The sequence below is a fragment of the Notechis scutatus genome, chromosome 5, assembly GCF_049901735.1.
Source record: "Notechis scutatus isolate UNSWTSFEM ecotype Mainland chromosome 5, rNotScu1.2, whole genome shotgun sequence".
Taxonomy (NCBI): Eukaryota; Metazoa; Chordata; class Lepidosauria; order Squamata; family Elapidae; genus Notechis; species Notechis scutatus.
In genome coordinates, this window is record NC_142013.1 from 101,250,106 (window position 1) to 101,270,694 (window position 20,589).

A 20,589-nucleotide genomic window follows, 5' to 3' on the forward strand; every position below is an offset into this window, starting at 1 on the left:
ACCACAATTTTTGCCATTTCTCTAAATCAATCCCATATCCAAAATTCTTCCCCCAAGCAATCATAGTTTCTTTAACTTGTTCTTCTTCTAGTTTAGTTTCTAATAAATATCCCTACAATTTTTTAATCACCTTTTCATCAGTACCTGTCAAAATCTTATCTAAGTCAGTCAGTTTATCATAGAAACCTTCTGTTTTAGAATCTTTATCATATCTTGAATGTATTTGCGCATATGAAAACCAATTCATCTTTATACCTTGTTCCTCTAGTTTTTGTATAGATTTAAGTTCACCCTTTTCATTCAATATTTCACCATATCTAACTGTTTGTACCTTTTTGTATATTATAGGATAAGAAAATGCTTCAATAGTTGATAGCCAGACTGGAATTTTCAAATAATATTGTCTTTTAATCTTCTCCCAGTTTAACCACAGAGACTCCCGTATATAATGTCTTCTAAAATACCCCTGTGTTTTAGTTCCTTTATACCATAGGAAAGCATGCCACCCCAACAACAGATCATGTCCTTCTAACGCCAACAATCTAGTATTTCTTAATGTTATCCATTCCTTAACCCACATCAAATTTGTAGCTTGGTAATACAACTCCCAATTAGGCAAACCAAATCTTCCTCTTATTCTAGCATCTTGCAAAAGTTTTAACTTTATTCTCGCTTTCTTACCTTGCCATATATATTTCAACACAATTTTATTTAAATCTTCCAAGTAGTCTTTTCCAAGCCTAATTGGAATTGTTTGAAACAAATATAAAATTCTGGGTAATATATTCATCTTGATTGTTGATATTCTCCCTATTAATGACAGTTGTAAATTTTCCCATTTCGCCAAATCTAGCACAATCTGCTTTTTAAGTTTGATACAATTATTCTCTTTTAGTGTACTGCATCTTGCTGTCAAGTATATCCCCAAGTACTTGATCTTATTCGTAACCTGAATTTTCAATAGGTCTGCCAGTTCTTCCTTTTGTCTTGATAGCATATTCTTTGTCAAGATGTTTGTCTTGGAATTGTAGACAATAAACTAGACTATATAGCACAGAAAACAATAAAACAAAATAGAAAGACTCTCCCTAAATCTTTTTTAAAATGGTAGATGAAATAAACTTAAAAGATACATGGAGAGAAAGAAATGCTAAAACTAAACAATATACCTTCTACTCAAATAGACATTTATCATGGTCCAGAATAGAGATGATATGGATATCAACAGAATTGTTAACTAATATTCAAGAATATAATATTCAAGAAATAAATATTGAACAAGTACTTGGGCAGATCACAATCCAATGACAATTAAATGGAAAGGACAAAGAAGAAGATCTAGATGGACGTTAAATAATACTATTTTAAAGGAAAAAGACTTCACACAGTGGATGGAGAAAGAACTGGCTTTTTTCTTTAGAGAAAACAAAAAAGAAGATACATCAATCCAGAATGTATGGGATACAATGAAGGCATATGCCAGAGGCTTGATAATAGACTATACAAGGAAAAGAAATACCATGAAAAGATTAGCCTCTAAGGCATTAGAGGATGAGTATAAAGGACTTGAAAAAGAGCTACAGAAAATGCCACAGAAAAAGGACATTAAGTTAAAAATGGACATAACCAAACATGAAATGGGTCTAATAGAAAAAGAAGAATTAGCACAAAAAATTAGAGGTGCTAAACAAAATTACTTTGAAGATGCAAATAAACCAGGTAGATGGTTAGCATATAAATTGAGAAAGGAGAAAGAATCAAGGAAAATATTGCAATTAATAGATGACCAAGGCCAAGTTTGCTATGGTAGTAAAGAGAAGGAAATCATTCGAGACTATACACACAAGAGAATATTGATAAGGAAAGAGTTAAACAGTATTTACAGAATGCTAATTTACCCCAGATACCTAAAGAGATTGAAACAATGTTAGAAAGCAATATAACGATGATGGAGTTAACTGAAGCACTCAAGAAGCAAAATAATGGAAAGGCACCAGGCCCAGATGGACTTCCGGCAGAATTTTACAAAACACTACAAGAATCACTGAATTTTCCATTGCTAGAAGTTATGAATGAAGTTATGTTAAAGAAGAAGATACCTAAATCATGGTCAGAAGCTTATATCACACTTGTTCCAAAAGAGGAGACCGATCCATTACAAATCAAGAACTATAGATCTATTTCCCTACTAAACACAGATTATAAAAATTTTGCTTCAATATTGGCAGAAAGACTTAAAAATATTTAAATAATTTTATCCATCCTGATCAAAATGGATTTCTGCCAAAGAGACAAATTAAAGATAATATGAGAGTAATCTTGGACACTTTGGAATACTACGAGGCACATCCTGAAAAACAAATTTAAGTTGCAAGCATTTGCAGATGATCTGGTTTTCATCTTAGAAGACCCACTAGAAACAGCATTAAAATTGATAGAAAAGATAGAGACATATGGAAAGGTGGCTGGTTTGAAGGTTTCCACCATTTTTTAATTTGCTATGGGAGATCAGTTTTAAATCGCATGCCTGCTTCAGTTTTTCTCTCGTCTCCTCTCTTCTCACCTCTGCTAAATAAAGCTTTCATCTCGTTTCCTTGCTTCTTCTTCTTCTTCTTCTTATTATTATTATTATTATTATTATTATTATTATTATTATTATTTAATCTTTGGTGAGATTCACAGTCTTTGGGGCTGATTGGTAGCTCAACAGCTCGAGTCCTAACCAAGAACCTAGGGACTTTTAAGATAGCATTGGAGGATATAAGCTGTTCCAAGTAGGGTGGTTTTTTGTAGACTCAGGGTATTCAAGTCTGATAAATTCAGAATTTCCAAATAGTGAGGTAGCCCTTTAGGTATTGCTCCAAGGGCTTCAATTACAATTGGGATAACATGCGATTTCTTTTTCCAAAGTCGCTCAACTTCAATTTGTAAGTCCCGATTTTTTTCTTGCTGTGTGTCTACAATTCGCGTATCACCAGGTATTGCAATGTCAATGAACCAACCCTTTTTCTTTTCAACTATTGTTATGTCAGGTGTGTTGTGGGCCAAGTGCTTGTCCATCTGAATTCTGAAGTCCCACAAGATCTTGACTTTTTCATTTTCCAGAACCTTCTCAACCTGATGTTCCCAGTAGATGTTAATATACTCAAATTCAAACTTTTGGCATAGTTTCCAGTGGATGATTTTAGCAACTTGATTATGGTGTACTAAGTAGTCAGTTTGTGAAATAATAATAATAATAATTATTATTATTATTATTATTATTATTATTATTATTATTATTATTATTATTATTATTATGTTGTTGTTGTTGTTGTTGTTGTTGTTGTTGTTGTTGTTGTTGTTAAAAGTTATTCATTACTCAACTGGCTTGAAAAACACCACATATCCTTTTGAGTCCGGATCCTTCTTGGAAAAAAACTGTTCTGAGTTCAACTTGTCCATCTTTCTCTTTATAAGATCAGTGTATCCTTACTTGCCATTAGGAGCAAGGAGTGTGAGAGAATGTTTCAGAGTGCAGCTGGAATGGAGAGGAGAAGAACCACACACTAACACAATGAAGCTCTTGTGTTTGAGCAAATGTACTGGCCATGAAAACGACAACAGCTGGCTATGTCTTCTGCCTTGAATACGCCCTGGGCAGTCATTCTCATCCTTTTCCAATTGAAACAGAGTACAACTACACAAAACATTCTCGTCTCCCAAATATTCTTATGTCTTACCATGTTGGACTTCAAGTTCCCTAATTCTCAATGACAAACATTAATAGGACAACAGAATAAGTGGCTTGTTGACATTGGTGAGAAAGTCGGTCCCATATTCCAGAGCTGCAGAAGTCACAAGACTGGCCCTTTGGTCATCCCGGAGCAGCTGCTCCTCCACCCGGGTGCACCGGCCTGCCATGGACTGGAGGAGCTGCTCCGGGATGACCAAAGGGCCAGTCCTGTGACTACTGCAGCTCTGGAATATGGGACCGACTTTCCCACCAACATCAGTAAGCTACCCCGGGGCAGATTTCCCTCCCCAGCCATTGGTCTTACCTTCCAGTTCCAGCTCATGTGGCTCTACTCAAGGTAAGGTTTGCACTCAGATGAAGGGTGAGGGACAGTAGGTGGGCAGGCCATGTGGGCGGTGCAGCCTTATGTTGCCATGCAGCCTGAATTAATTGCTTTGGAGGGAGTGCTTGGGGGGGGGACGACATTTCTCTGCAGACCACCAAAATTTTCTCATGGACCAGCAGTGGTCCCCGGCCCACTGGTTGGCAACCACTGTTCTAGTCCAACCTTCCGCTCTATTTCAGACAAATGGCTGTCCAATATCTTCTTAGAAATCTCAAATGATGGAGCACCCACAACTTTTGAAAGCAAGCCATTCCACTGGTTGATTGTTCCCATTGTTAGAAAAATTCTAATTCTTCTATCCTTGATTAGTTTCCATCCATTGTTTCTTGGCTGGGAAGCTGAGGTCTACAGGCATAGGAACTCTGATCCAGGCTTACATACATTCATGGACATGTGCAAATGAAGGTGTAACTTACAATTTATTTAAGTTACAGAGCAGGCTGTGGATTTATTTATAGAAGCACTGGATGACTCAGATATCTCCAACCTGCCACTCGTTTTGGCTACTGAAGGAGAAGAATCAAATGAAGGAAAAGAATGGCACCTTCTTACTTTCAGCTGGTTAAAAGCTGCACACAGTTCAAGAATACAATTAGGATTTCTACAACACAGTTATATTATATTATAAAGATAGGTCTCAACTTAGTAGTATTATATGAAGTAGCTATGGAGATTCTCAGACATCCAGGTCATGGTTATCCCAAAGATGCTTTTTCAAGAGGCAACTGGACTTTCTTGTTTTTCTTTGAAGAGGTTTTGCTTCTCATCCAAGAAGCTTCTTCAGCTCTGACTCAATGGTGAAGAATGGAAGGATTTATATTCCTTGCAGTCATTTGGGCATTAGCACTCTGGGAGTCATTGAGGCTCCTTGGAAGCCACCATTCAGTCAGAACTGAAGAAGCAAAACCTCTTCAGGAAAAAACAAGAAAGACTATGTAAAGTAGTATTATCCTAAGTAGCATTGTAAAGGTATGTCTCAGCTTCAACTGGAATTTCCATTGAGAAACAAGACAGTTCTTATTGATTTTTACCACCTTTCTTGCCCTGCTTGTGACATGAATCACTGTAGTTGTGAAGTGAATCATGTGGTCGTTAAATGAACCTGGCTTTCCCCATGGACTTTCTCTGTCAGAAATCGGCTCAGAAGGTTGCAAGTGGTGATCACATGACCCTGAGATTCTGTAACCATTGTAAATAAGTGCCCAAATTTGAGTCATGCGACTTGTAGGGGTGGGTGCAACAGTTATAAGGACCAGGTGCAAGTGATTTTTTTCAGTGCTTTTGAACGGCCACTAAATGAATGATTGTAAATCAAGAACTTCCTATAGATAGGCATACCTCATCTGTCAAGGTTTTGAAGAAATGCCTTTGGGGATGTGTGTTAGCAATAGCACTTAGACTTATATACCACTTCGCATACCTCTCTAAGCAGTTTACAGAGACAGCATAATTGCCCCCCAAACAATCCGGGTCTTCATTTTACTGATCTCGGAAAGGCGGAAGGCTGAGTCAATTGTGAGCCACTCAGAATCGAACTCTTGGCAGTGGGTAGAGCCAGCCTGCAATACTGTACTCTAACCATGTGCCCAGTGGTGGGATTCAAATAATTTAACTGGGTCTCTGCCCTAATGATTTCTTTCAACAACCAGTTCGCCAAACTGCTCAGAAAGTTAATAACTGGTTCTCCCGAATTGGTGCAAACTGGCTGAATCCCACCATTGACTGTGCCACTATGGCTTCCTTGCTTGCTTCCTTGCTAGCTTCCTTCCTTCTTTTCCTTTCCTTCCTTAGCAATAGCACTTAGACTTATATACCTCTTCTCAGTGTTTTTCAGCCCTCCCTAAGTGGTTTACAGAGTCAGCCTATTGCCTCCAAAAACAATCTGGGTCCTCATTTTACCAACCTTGGAAGGACGAGTCAAGCTTGAGCTGTTCAGAATCGAACTCTTGGCAGCGAGCAGAGTTAGCCTGGAGTACTGCATTCAAATCACTGCGCCACCACAGCTGTTAATGAACTGCATGTAATGGCAGAGCACAATGGTAGAAAGTCGTATTCCTTGCTGAGACAAATAGCAGATGCAAAAAGCTGGATAGGGTCCCAGAGGTAGTCCTCAACTTACAACAGTTCTTTTAGTGACCGTTCAAAGTTACAACAGCAATGAAAAAAGTGACTTGTGACCATTTTTTCACATTTTTACCACCTTGGTAGCATAATTGCTTTACATCACAATGCAGAAGACGAAAGACAATGGGCAGCTCTTAAGGCTGGTGATAACTCTAGATATCAATAGAGGAACAAATGTGTTGGCCTCTTCTCCACCCCTGACATATATATTTTTCTAAAGGCTAAGCAAAGCAATTAGCCTTTCTTCCTAATGGTTATAATGCAGTGAAAATCTGGTCAACTGGGAAAGAGAAATATCTACCTGGGAACTTGCACCTGACTCTGCACTGAGAACAGAGAAAACAGAGAAAAAAATCATTGGGAAAGGTGGTATCTTTCAATTGGACCAAGGAGCCAGAAATGTTAAAAGGAGGGATATGAATAAAGGGAGGGAGGGAGGGAAAAAGGAAGGATGGAAGGAAGGAGGAAGGGGGGGGGAGGAAGGACAGAAGGAAGGAGAGAGGGAGGGAGGGAGGGAGGGAGGGAAGGAAAAGGGAGGGAGAGAGGATGGAAGGAAGGAGGGACGGAGAGGGGACAGAGAAAGGAAAGAGAGAGGAAAGAAGGAAAGAAGGAAGATGGGAGGGAGGGAGGGAGAGAAGAAGATGGAGGGAGGCGGGAGGAAGGAAGGACTTTGACTCCAGGACATAACTTTTTAATTATCAGAGTATAAATCTTCACTATTATTTAAAAATTGCTGTTAGGTTGTTGAAGGAAATTAATGATAGACATCACAAGTTTCTTTCTAGTGAACTGCACAATAGATGTTGCACAACAGTGAAACGTACCCTTTAATTATGCATTAATGATAGTTGCTAATGAGATCTATTCTAATTAGATCACCAGTAACTCTAAGGCTTCTTACTGACCTTTCCACAAACATCCAGATTTTCTGAAAACTGAAGGGCACCGTTACTGGATTTGGACAAAAAAAAAAAGAGGAAACTGCGGTTTGTTGCCTTTGATCTTTAAATGAAGCCAGAGCAACAACAATGTCATTGGAGATCTATTCAAGTCACCCAGGATGTTTAATAAAGGTTTGGCTGCAATCACCATGAATTGCTAGAGATGCAATTCAAGAGTTTGAACCAGAATATCTGGTCTTCTATGATGGCCATATTCAGACTTCAATATGAAATTTAATATGAATATTGAATATGAAATTCAATATGAATATTGAATATGAAATTCAATATGAATATTGAATATGAAATTCAATATGAATATTGAATATGAAATTCAATATGAATATTGAATATGAAATTCAATATGAATATTGAATATGAAATCAATATGAATATTGAATATGAAATTCAATATGAACATTGAATATGAAATTCAATATGAATATTGAGATCCACAAGCCACTTAACATGGTTGGACTGATCGCAGCATTAAAGCATGTTCTTCTTGGCTTTATGCCTGCTATTTGGAATTTAACAACAGATCTAGAACTATGGCCTCAGGGACTGGTAAAAATATTTATACTTCAAATTTCAACCAATATTTACAGAGAAAACATATTTACAGATAATCAGAGTTGGAAAGGACCTTGTAGGTCATCTAGTCCAAACCCCACCCAAGCAGGAGACCCTACACCATTTCTGACAGATGGCAGTCCAATCTCTTCTTGAAAGTCTCAAGTGATGGCGCTCCCACAACTTCTGAAGGCAAGCTGGTTGATTGTTCTCACTGTCAGAAAGTTCCTCCTTATTTCCAGGTTAAATCTCTCCTTGTTCAGTTTCCATCCATTATTCCTTGTCTGGCCTTCAGGCGCTTTAGAAAATAGCTTGACTCCTTCCTCCCTGTGGCAGCCCCTCAAATATTGGAAGACTGCTTTCCTGTCTCCCCTGGTCCTTCTCTTCACTAGACTAGCCATGCCCAGTTCCTGCAACCGTTCTTCATATGCTTTAGTCTCCAGTCCCCTATGCCAGAATGTCAAAATTGGTTGTTGCTGCTGCTTCTGCTTAAAGACTCTAGGAAGCTGACAAAAACAATCAATTTGAGTTCTTTTATTACAATCCGGGTTTCCAATCTTGTTTTACCTTTCCTTTCATTATTCCTACACTTTATTAATGCTTTTTAATCAGTTTGATATAAGAATCCGTGATTAATAAGCATCTTCTTGTCTTGAGCACAGCATGAAGAAATATGCATGCACCAACTCTTACATATCTTATCACATCTATTTTCCAATTGTGTAAGCCTAATTTTTTTTCCTGGAGATAATTTTTGGGTCCTAATGTATTGTTTGTTTATTAAATGTATTTGCTGCTCACTTCATTTCAAGGAGACTGTGTGGCTTACAAGGTTAAAAGCAGTAAAACTATACATGTATGTTTAGTAATATTTTGTGTGTGTGTGTGTGTGTGTGTATACACACATATAATACATGTATGTTTAATAATATATATATAGTGTGTTTGTGTGTGTGTGTGTGTTGTGTGTGTGTGTTCAGAATTCAATCAGAACTGAAGAAGCTTCTTGGATGAGAAGTGAAACGTTTTCAAAGAGGGGAAAAACTGAGAAAGTCCAGTTCTCTTTTGAAAAACTCTTTTGGGACAGCCATGACTGGATGATGGAGAATCTCTACAGAACATTTACCTACATTAACCTTCCAACCATTTGCAAAGGATTCCTAATGGAAAATTATAGTGTTTTTTTTTTTAAAAATAAATAAATCCGATACTCTATTTCAAAATAGTGGATTTAGAATAGTAACGTATGGCGCAACTTCTTTACCCTTTGATGGAATACTTACTATCAAAACAGCATTTTTGGTTTGAACTCATTTCTTCAAAAAGTGTTTGAACATAGAATAATAAGAGTTGGAAGGGATCTCTTCAGGTCTTCTGATCCAACCCCCACCCCCATCCACCCAAGCAGGAGACCCACTATAGCATTTCTGACAGATGGCAGTCCAGTTTCAGACAAATGTTGATCCAGTCTCTTTTTGAAAGCCTCCAATGATGGAGTACCCACAACTTTTAAAGGCAAGCTTGTTCCATTGGTTGATTGCTCTCACATTAGAAATTTCTTCCTTAGCTCTAGGCTGTTTCTCTCCTTGGTTACTTTCCAGCCCGTTTCTTGTCTTGCCTATTGGGGTTTCGGAAAATAGTTTGACCGCACCCCGATCTTTGTAGGAGCCCTTCAAATATTGGAACAGTGTATCACTCCTAATCCTTCTTTTTACTGGACTACAGAGGTAAGGTAGCGAGGCACTACTCAACTGAGGTACTAATACCACTCTATAAAGCCTTAGTAAGACCACACCTAGAATACTGCATCCAATTTTGGTCACCACATTATAAAAAAAGATGTTGAGGCTCTAGAAAAAGTGCAGAGAAGAGCAACCAGGATGATTAGGGGGCTGGAAACTAAAACCTATGAAGAATTGGGCTTGGCTAGTCTAGTGAAGAGAAGGACCAGGGGAGACATGATAGCAGTTTTCCAATATTTAAGGGGCTGCCACAGAGAGGAAAGGGTCAAACTATTTTCCAAAGCACCTGAAGGCCAGACAAGGAATAATGGATGGAAACTGATCAAAGAGAGATTCATCCTTGAAATAAGGAGAAATTTTCTCATGGTGAGAACAATCAATCCATGGAGCAGAAGTTGCCTTCGGAAGTTGTGGGACCTTCATCACTGGAAGCTTCCAAGAAAAGACTGGACTGCCATTCGTCAGAAATGGTGTAGGGCGTCCTGCTTGGGCGAGGGGCTGGACTAGATGATCTACAACAGGGATCCCCAACCTTTTCGACGCCGCGGCCCGGTTCCGGCATCAACTGGGCGCCGCGGCCCGGTACGGCGTCAACTGGCGCGCCATCTTTTTGACGAAAAGCGCTTCGGTGATGTCACCGGGCGCGCAAAGCGCTCTGGTGAGCTTTTCGGGTAGAAATGGCTTTCTACCGGAAAAGCTCACCGAAGCACTTTTTACCAAAAAGATGGCGGCGCCCAGCAACCAGCGGCCCGGTAAGGCTTGTTCCGCGGCCCGGTACCGGTCCGCGGACCGGCGGTTGGGGACCCCTGATCTACAAGGTCTCTTTCAACTCTGTTAATCTGTCTGGTACCCAATTCCTCTAACATTTTAGCCTCCAGCCCCTTCATCATTTTTGTTGCTCTTCTCTGTCTGGACACTCGGGAGAACTGACTTCCCTTATGTTTGGAGAAAGGCTTCAATGGGCCATCGGGACAAATGTCAACCGATTTCCCCACTCCACCCCACCCCCGCAGCAAACCTTCCTGGCTTTCCCACCAGCCAGTTCAATCAGCCGCTTCCAAGGTTTAGAATAGATTGAAGCTTCCCAACCGTAGCCATTCATTCATTCACACCCACACCCACAAAAAAATCCATGCCTTCCTATAATCCCCAGTGGAAAAACCCTTTCCAAACCAGCCTCCCATCATGCCTGCCTTTTTCCTATTCTTATAAGCTTCCCCTCGCACTTTCCAAATTTTTTTTTAAAAAACCCAGTTTTTACAGATAGGCATTATTATTATCATTATTATTATTTATTATCATTATCATTATTATCATTATCATTATCATTATCATTATCATTATCATTATCATTATCATTATCATTATCATTATCATTATCATTATTATTATTATTATTATTATTATTATTATTATTGCAAGGTTGAAAAAAAGCAACGAGCTGCTCCCGTCTCTCCCAGGGCAGCCTTCTTCTGCTCCTCACGTACACTAACTAACACGCAGAGGGCGAACGGGGGCGAGGATAGGAAGGGGGGGGCGGAATCGCAGCTAACACTTGTACTCAACGTCTCCTTGGGATAATCCAAGCCCAACACCATTCCTTTCCCTTTTTTCACCTCCCCGCGGAGCGCCCTGGAAAATCGGCTAGGTGATTGGATTACCTTGCTTTGAATGGAGACGGGGGAGGGAGGGGCAAACAAGGCGGGGGGGCGTAGATGGGGGGTGGGGGGAACGAGCCGCGAAGTTACATTCATCATGCAATGAATGATGCCCCCCCCACGTGTTATTTCGGCCCCTTTAGGCTCCTTTTGGGGGGGCGGGGGGAGAAAGAAGGGAGGGGCTGCCTGGCCTAACTCTGCGGTCCCTAGAAGCCTCTTGCGCCCGTTTCCCCCATCCTAATCCTCCAGTCGCAGGAGGCAGCTTGCGCCCCATCCAAAGGCACCCAACGTCCCCGGCTCCTTTGTAAGGCTCAGCAAGTAAAGGCAGCGGGGTTTATTCTCCCCAACCCCAAAGAGAGAGGGGGAAGAGGGAGGGAGACAGAGGAGAGGGAGAGAGAGAGAGGAAGAGGGGGAGAGGGGGAGAGGGAGGGGAGGGAGAGGGAGGGAGGGAGGGGGAAGAAGAGAAAGAGAGAGGGAGGAGGAGGGAGAGGGAGGGAGATAGGGAGAGGGGGAAAGAGAGGAGAGGGAGGGAGGAGAGAGAGGGGAGAGGGGAGGGAGGGAGAGAGAGAGAGAAGAGAGAGAGAGAAGGGGAGAGAGAGGGAGGGAGGGGGAGAGAGAGGAGAGAAGAGAGAGAGAGGAGGGGGGAGAGGGAGGGAGATAAGGAGAGAGGGGAAAGAGAGGAGAGGGAGGGAGGGAGAGAGAGGGAGAGGGGGAGAGAGGGGGAGAGAGAGGGAGGGGAAGGGAGAGAGAGGGAGAGAAAGAGAGAGGGTGAGAGGAGAGAGAGAGGGAGGGAGAGAAGAGAGAGGGTGAGAGGGAGAGAGAGGTGGGGGAGTTCGAATCCCCTCCTGCGCTCTTTCCCTTGGTCCAAAATGTCACCGTCTCCCTTTCCTTCCCATCCTCCCCAACAGCTTCTCCCAAGCGAGGCCTTTAGCGGGGGGGGAAGCAGGACGCCCACCGATTTTCTGCCCCCTCCTTTCATTCCTGGGGTGCATCAGGGAGTTCCCCCTCCTCCCGCATCGCATCCCCACTGCAAGGAGCGGAGCAGGCGCGGCTGCCTCCTCCCGCCGGGGTCTCCAACTCCGGCTGGTGTGTGCGCGAATTTTGCAAGCCCGAAAGCGCCCTGGCAAAAAAAAAAAAAAAAAGAAAGAAAAGAAAGAAAAAAAGGGGGGGAATGAATGTAGCCCCGCGCGAGCCAATGAGCTGAGACCGGATGCGATATATCCTCCTTGGACAACAACTGCTCTCTGTTCCTCCTCAGATCCACATGACGCCATTTACTTTTGCTTTTGCCGAGAGAGATCACCCTGCCTCCTCCGGAAAGGAGAAGGAGGAGGAGGAGGGGGGCGGGAGAGGAAAAAAAAAAGAAAGGGGGAGGAAAAAAGCGAGAGAAAGGAGGGGGAGCAGGGGGGAAAAAAAAAACAAAAAAAACGCCGAAGCTCTTAAGAGACCGGATCTCAAACCTGCTTTTCTGCAAAGATACAAACAGCAGCAAGAAAGCAGCTGCTTAAGCAAAACCCCGCTGGTTTTTTTTTTCCCCTTTCCTCCCCCTCCCCTTTAAAACAACAGCAATTCTCTCCCCCTCCCCGTTTGCAATCAGCAAAGCTGCCTTGGGAGGAGAGAGAGAGAGAGAGAAAGAGAGAGGGGGAAAAAAACACGCACTCACGTACAGCACACAAACTCCGAGCAAGCGAGCCACCGACCACTTTAAAAAAAAAAAAAAGCTATCCTCCCCTTCTTTTCCTATTTTTCCCCCCCTTTTAATTTTTATTTTTGCAAACGGTTTTGCAACCGTTCGGAACCGGGGAAGCCACAGCGATCCGAGAGAAAAGAGAGAGCGAGAGACAGAGAAGCCTTTTTGGGGGCTTGGAAAAGATTCTGAGCGAGATCTCATCCAAACCACTCCGGGAATCGTATTTTATTTTTTATTTTATTTTTCATTTTTTTAAAAGGACCCACTCCGTGCCTTTTTTTTGCTGGGGTTTGTCCCCTCGCGCTCCTTTCGGCGTACGGTGCATGCAAGGAAAAAAGGGGAAAAAAGTTTGCTGGAGAATGACGAATCGGCCTTTTCATTGAGAAAAAGAAAAGGGGGAAGAAGAAGGGGGGAAAAAAAGGAGACAAGGAGATCGCGAAGGGGGACAAACATCCTCGCCGGATCGGGAAAGAAAAGGGCGGTTTTTTTGTTTTTTGTTTTTCTTCTTGAAAAAAGAAAAGAAATCCGTCGATTGTGGTGCAGCGGCGTGTGGCTGTCTGGCTTACGACTTGTTATTTTTCCCCCCTTTGGAGAAGAGAAGAGTGAAAGCAGAGAGAGAGAAAATCTTCCCAAATTTGCAGTGGATTTTTTTTTTCTCCCTTCCTCGGTCTAACACGCAAAACATTTCGATGATTTTCGCTCACAACCTGGACTCGAAGTGAGTTTGCAACGGAAGAAACGCCTTCTGTTCTCCTTTTTTTCCCTTCTCCTCCTCCTTTCTTCTTCTCCCTTCTTCCCCTTCCCCTTCTTCTTCTCCTTCTTCTTTCCTTTTTTGGCTTCGGGGTTGGATTTACTCGACCACCGCAGGAAGACGCGGGGAGAGAGAGAGACCTCGGGGGTCGTGGTGGAGAGAGAGGATGGCGGGGAGGGGAGACAGGGGGAGAGGGAGGGAGAGGGCTTGGGGGTGACCTGGCTTGAACGCTTGCAAGCTTTTGCCCTTCCCTTTGCAAAGCGGCGAGGAGAGAGAGAGAGAACAGAACAGAACAGAATAATAGAGTTGGAAGGGACCTTGGAGGTCTTCTAGACCAAACCAAGGCTTGTCAAAGAAACCTGCGGATCGGAGCCGGTGGGCAAGGCGGGGGGTGGAGGGTTTCCCCCGGATTGAGCTCCCTCTCTCCCTCGTTGGGGACAGAGGGGCGATGGAGCCTGGCGAGGTGGCTGTGGGGGGCGAGGGATGGGCGCGGGGATTTTGCGGGTGCCGAAGTCTGACCTCTCGCACGGGCTCACCCTGCTGACACTTTGCGGAAGGCATTGCAAGCGTGGGAGCTCCCTCCTCACTCACCCACCCACCCGTGACCCCGACCGTCAGTGGGAAGCGGCGTGGAGCGCTTTCCCAAAGGGCAAGAAATATATATATATATCTACCTTTCAGGTTCCCAAAGAGCTGCTCCTTGCAAAAGGAGGAGCAAACTCTCTTGTTTTCCCCGGATCGGGACTTCGGAGGGTGGAGGGGGGGCAGCCAGGCCACTTTTGCAAAGAGTGGCTAAATCTTAAGAGCCGTAGACTGGGGCGGGGGGGGGGGTCGGCTTCCCAACCTGTCAAAGGTTGGACTTCCGAGCCCCTGATTCTGAAATCGGTTTTTTTGGGTTTGTGCTGCTTGAAACGGGAAGGCCAGTTCGTGCTTTAAAAACAAACAAACAAAAACTTGCGTAGTTGGAGCCTTTCCTGGGGGGCAATTCAGAAGTGAGAGAACGTAAAAATCTGATTTGTTTTAACCCCCCCTCTCTTCCCCCCTCTGCTGGGGAAACAAGATTGGAAAGGGAGCAAGGCCACTGCCAAATCCACTTTGCAAGTAATGCTTGCTGGCATCTGCCCTACCAGTTTCCTTTGCCTTCTATTTTATTTTGAGGTTGGGGTTTGTGTGTGTGGGGGGGGGGCAGCATTCCTTGTTTTGGAAATAGCTGGCCATCTTCCTCCCCTTCCCCCCACCTCCCTTCCTCTCCATTTAGGCTTTTTTCTAGCTGCACTAGATTTAACCTCCGGCCATGGATAACGCGAAGGCGAAGACCCGGGTCAGAGTCGGTTGATAGGAAACGGTGGAGATTCTCCATGGCTCCGAAAGTTTGTCTTTATTCTTTTCTCCTGGTGCCCTGCTGTCGGTCAGAAGGGACCTGGCTGTGTGCCTTGTCAATTTCCCCTAATACCAATTTTTATTTTTATTTTAGATTGTGGGGTGGGGGTGGGGGAGAGAGAAAACTGTTTAGAAAGTTCCCAGAGGCAAGAGAGCTGATTTTTTTTGTCCCCTTTTCCCTGTGAATAAACTTTGATTTTTTTTGGAAACTGGCAAAAAAGCCATCTCAGTAAATATACACATGTATCAGTTGTGGGAGAAACCATTGGTTATAAAAGAGGCGTTTGGCTGCTGGTTGGTTTGGTTTTTTTCCCCAACACCTGTCTGACATTCATAGAGAAATCAATCTATTTGTAGACTAGAGAGAGTGGGACTTTTGTCTTATTCATAGGCCAAGCTCCCTCTGCCACCCCAAGCCCCATGGATGATGACATTCTGGGGCCTGTTATTTTATTTATTTTGGGGAAAATACCTTGATGTGAGTGTGTGTGTGTGTGAGAGGGGGAGAGAGATGGCTTGACATTTTATGCCCATCAAAATCAGAGAGTGACTCGAAAGAGAACACTGCTTTTAAAGCATTTTTTGTTGTTATTGTTGTTGCTCCGGCAGAGAGAATAACATCCTATCAAAAGTCACACTAAATCTTATATGATTTAGGTCAGGAAAAGGAGTAAGGGAGAGAGACTACCTTGACTTGGTGTTCCTGAATGGAGTTACTATCTAGATAGAAGGCTTTGCATAAGCAGAGTGAGAGAGTCCCTGCTTGGAAGGAGAAGAGAAGAGAAGGAAGCAAAGTTTTCCTGATAAGGCAATCTTATTAGTAGCCCCATAAGAGAAGGAGCTATGCTCGGGTTGGCAGGAGGAAGAATAAGTTCAGGTGGAAAGGTGTCAAACTAAATCTTTTTTTAGGGCAAAGCTTTGTCACGGAAATCCTAAATTTACTATATGAAACCTTTCTGGGCTCCCGCATTTCCTCCCCCACCTCCATGCAAGATTTAAAAAAACAACACCCTTTTTTTTAATACAGTTATTGCAAAATAGGTCTGTACCTGACTTTCATCTAGCATTAGCAAGCGAGTTCTGTTTGTTCATGTTCTTAGAAAGGCAAATTGAAGTCAGGATTTTAAGCGCTTCTCCAAAGTGGTTTTTGAGGAATCAAATACTTTGGCAAGCAAATGGCCATAAGATTGCGACCCTTTCATGCAGGTCGTCCCCCCCCCCCAGGAATAAATCCTACAAAATTCACTAGATAAGCAATGTTGGAATGCTTGCATATTTGAAAGTTTGCTCTGCTGAATTGCAGGGAACATAACAAAGTTTAGTTTGTTTGTCTTTGCCAGATCAGAATGAACCATTCGCCTTTGTGAAATAGATCTTGCTAAATCTTGAGAAAGTAAGAATTTCAGCTTTCTTCTTCTTTTTTTCCCCCCCTTCTCCTTCCAGTTTGACATTTTTGTTACTCCGAGCATAGTTCGTTGGGCTTCTGCAGCTAAGCAATCTGCTTTAGCAATGCACAGTTTTAAGTTGAAGCCAGCGGTGTCACATGCTGTTCCTGGAATTGTGTGATTTATTGTTAACGTGTAGAATGTTTGCCCATGTTAAGCCAAACCACCTTTTCTGGTGATGTTCAGGAAGTGAATTGATTATCTCTGGGTGTTATGAATGCACAATGCAAACTCTGACAGTGCTTAGCATTGGTACTTACTGCTGGTACTTTGCATTGCAAAGTGGAACACGAATGCAAAATTGTGAAAAGAGAGAGAAGGTCTGGCTTTGGGGGGGGGTTGTTTTTTTTCCCCCCATCTCACATAAGACTAGCCTCAAATACTCAAAAAAAGTATTTGTTTATTCAAACAACTTTATTGTTCCTCACTGTCTTTCCTGCTAACCATGGCATAGAATTTAATTCCCTTTTCCACTCTGCCTTGTCTTCGTGTTTCATGTGCTGCCAACGTTTTTTTCCTAGATTGCCATATAATGTCAGAGCTACTGTTCCGTTGGCTCCCATTTTGCTCACAGAGCTTCGGGGCAACTTCCGGTAATCCTCAAATTATGGCCGCAATGGAGATCAGCATTTCCGTTGGCTAAGTGAGACGAGGGTTGAGTTTTGCCCCGTTTTGCGACCTGCCTTGCCACCGTTGTTAAGTGAATTTGCTGCCGTTGTTAAGCTGGTAACCCGTTTGTAAAGTGAATCTGGCTTCCCCATTGACTTTGCTTGTCAGAAGGTCGCAAAAAGGGATCACATGACCCCCAGGGCACTGCATAAATGCATGCAAGTGTCATAAATACATGCCAGGTGCCAAGGGTTCGAATTTGGATCCCGTGACCTTGAGGATGACACAACAGTCATGTAAAACGTGGTCATAAGCCACTGTTTCGGTGTTGTAACTTTGAACGGTCACTAAATGAATGGTTGTAAGTCAAAGACTACCTGTGTTGTAATTTTACAACTTGAAGGGGACTAAGTCCCAACTTTCTCCCAGCTAAAGTCCTCAAAACTGTATTCTCTTAATTACTGGATAAATTCCAGTGAAATCAGTGGCCCCTAGAATAGGATAGGATAGGATAGGATAGGATAGGATAGGACAGGACAGAACAAAACAAAACAGAACAGAACAGAACACTTTATTGGCCAAGTGTGATTGGACACACAAGGAATTTGTATTTGGTGCAAATGCTCTCAGTGTACATAAAATAAAAGGTACATTTGTCAAGAGTTAAGAATCATCAGGTACAACACTTAATGATAGCCATAGGAACAATAAGCAATCAAACAAATACCTGTATTTATGTAAGATTTTTCTATATGGGGCAAGAATTTGAAAAGCCCATCTGGAATTTCATGCAGATGTAAACCCTAAAAGTAAAGCGAAGGAGATGGAGACCGACTTTTCACTAGGTTCATTGATCAGGATTGTGGAGTGAGCCCCATGCAGCTGCTTGCCAAGTTGTACACTTCAGAGCAAGCTTAAGTTTGGGTCAAGTGTCCAAAAGCTGCATGCAGATCTGTGTTGGTATTGAAAGTCAGAATTCCAAGGAAGTGTTGTAGTGTTGCATTTCCATAAACTTGGCCGGATTCAGGTTATCAAAGGAAGGTTGGTTTCCTTAGAGTGTGTGTTTATTTCAAGATCAAGACTTCAGTTAATTGACTTTCCTTCCTTGAATTCTACTGTATAGTGCAGTGTTAATGCAATATCAGGGGTTTTCAATTCAATGTATGGAATGGGAAGGATGTATGTTTGTGTTTATTTTCATAGTCATAATGCACACTGAATGGTATTTAATTTTGTTGCACGAGGTGCAATGACAATAAACTAAAGTAAACTAAACTTCCTGAGACTAGGTGCAAGGCTGCACCCAGTTACATTGCCTGGCAAAGGAAATACCCACACCTGGATAAAAGAAAAAAAACAAACTCTTTCTTTCTTTCTCTTAGGATTTCAGATGTGTTCTAAGCTTCCTGGAGTGATAGCTGTTCAGGATACTGATGGAGACGAGAGCTCAGAATGGCAGTGGGTTACAACCCTTGCTTCAAGGCCAGCATGACACCGGGAGACAATTTGGAGACTCTGACCTAAGGGATGTCCTAGCACAACAAGTTCACGTCTTGTCCTTGGACCAAATCAAGGCTATCCGGAACACGAATGAATACACCGAACCTCCTACGGTAGCTCCCCGACCAGGACTGAAGCCAGCCCCACGCCCGGCGGTCCAGCATAAGAGCGAAAGACCGCACGACTTGACGGAGCAACGCCATCTGAACAGGCTTCCCCATCCCCAGGTCCATGTTTCTTCTCGACTCCCGCTCTCCCGTTCCATCAGCACGGTCAGCAGCACTAGCTCGCGCGGTAGCACAAGGACAAGTACGAGTAGCAATTCGTCAGAACACAGGCTTCTGGGGTCATCATCCTTGGGGACAGTGGTCGAGGGGATAATACGAGTACAGCCGAAATCGGAACTGAAGTCTCGGGAGCTGAAACCCGCCAGCAAAGAAAACTTGCATATGCATGCCTACCGCTGTGAGGACTGTGGGAAGTGTAAGTGTAAGGAATGCACTTATCCGCGGACTCTTCCATCCTGTTGGATCTGTGACAAGCAATGTCTTTGCTCGGCCCAGAACATGGTAGATTACGGGACCTGTGTCTGCTGCGTGAAGTGTCTTTTCTACCACTGCTCCAATGACGACGAGGACAACTGCGCTGACAACCCCTGTTCGTGTAGCCAGGCCCACTGTTGCACTCGGTGGTCCACCATAGGCGTTGTGTCCCTCGTTTTGCCTTGCTTGTGGTGTTACCTGCCAGCCAAGGGTTGCCTTAAATTGTGCCAGGGCTGTTACGACCAAGTCAACAGGCCAGGTTGTCGCTGTAAACAATCCAACACGGTTTGCTGTAAAGTTCCCAAAGTCCCACCCAGGAATATTGACAAGCCAACATAGCATCACTAATTGGGTAACCAGGAGGACGACACAACGCCAACTAAGTGATCTGTAATGGTGGCGTGGTTTCTTGGTGGTGTGCAAGAGCAGGAATGAGAAAAAGATCCAACCTCGTGGAGACCCTTCTTTAGAATCCGCCCAGGGGAGATCCAGAGTGGGAATAACGCTTGGTAGCACCTAAAAGTATTTTATAAGCTAAGAGACTTGAACTACTTCTAAGCAAACTCGCGTGTTGTGCGTTTGTGTGTGTGTTTTTTTTAAAGGAATTAGTACACTTGTAAATTAGGAAAACTACTTCAACCCACTCCCAGTTATTTTCTGCCAGAGATGTACTATATTTTTGTACATAGGATATTTTCAACTGTGAAAACACAAGTGTCATAGAAGCAGCTATGGCACACAAGTCACAAAATATTATACTAATATGTTGTACATTCAAAAGAATGTGAATCAATGCATATGGTTTAGATTGTTTTTTTTTTGCCTTCAATGGCAAGACTCTGATTTTTTTTCCCCTTTTGGACAGTTGCAGTAAAATGGAGTCTTTATTTTCTAATTTTTTTTTTCCAATATATTGTCTAGTGTAAAGAATATTTATTTGAAGTTTTATTATTTTATAAAAAAAATAAATATTTATTTTAAGAGGCATCTTACAAATTTCACCCCTTTTTAATGAGGATGCCACCATTGCTGCAAATTAGGGGTGAAAAATACATATATTCCCTATAAAATAGAAAATATATTAACGTTTGAAATTGAACCGGGCTGCTTGTCATTTTTTTCCCCTCCGTTCCCCTCACTTCTTTGAAGTCAGCAACTGCATCTGTAATTAAGATGTTTTTAAAAAGGGTATAAAGTATTTTTGTAAGCTTTTGTTTGGTGATCAGGAGTTCCAGAAATATATACAAAAGTAGAGTTAAATGATAATGGTTGTTCAAGAACTTCAGATCATCAGTAGTGCCAATATTACATCCAACTATGGCCTCTGTCAAAAAAAAAAGCAATTATACAGGCAGTCCTCAACTTACAACAGTTCACTTAGTGACTATTTGAAGTTACAATGGCAATGAAAAAAAAAGTGGCTTATGACCATTGTTCATAATTACGGCCATTGCGGTCACGTGATCAAAATTCAGACGCTTGGCAACTGTCTCGTATTTATAACGGTTGCAGA

At 42.6% G+C, this 20,589-nt stretch overlaps 1 protein-coding gene across 5 annotated transcripts; it reads left to right on the forward strand.

Annotated features, from left to right (window-relative positions):
• Nucleotides 1-12,627: 12,627 nt before the first annotated feature.
• Nucleotides 12,628-20,175, forward strand: SPRY2 (sprouty RTK signaling antagonist 2). Of its 5 annotated transcripts, none has more exons than XM_087967391.1 (3): nt 13,124-13,567; nt 16,321-16,373; nt 18,417-20,175. In XM_087967391.1, exon 3 carries the CDS (start codon nt 18,468-18,470, stop codon nt 19,413-19,415), a length of 948 nt encoding a protein of 315 aa, XP_087823517.1. In that variant the 5' UTR covers nt 13,124-13,567; nt 16,321-16,373; nt 18,417-18,467; the 3' UTR covers nt 19,416-20,175. The 5 variants fall into 5 exon arrangements, with proteins under 5 accessions (XP_026537103.1, XP_087823517.1, XP_087823518.1 ...); XM_087967394.1 differs by lacking the exons at nt 13,124-13,567; nt 16,321-16,373 and adding exons at nt 13,853-13,975; nt 16,947-17,018; XM_087967393.1 differs by lacking the exon at nt 13,124-13,567 and adding an exon at nt 16,947-17,018 and having other exon boundaries at nt 16,326-16,373.
• Nucleotides 20,176-20,589: the final 414 nt, after the last annotated feature.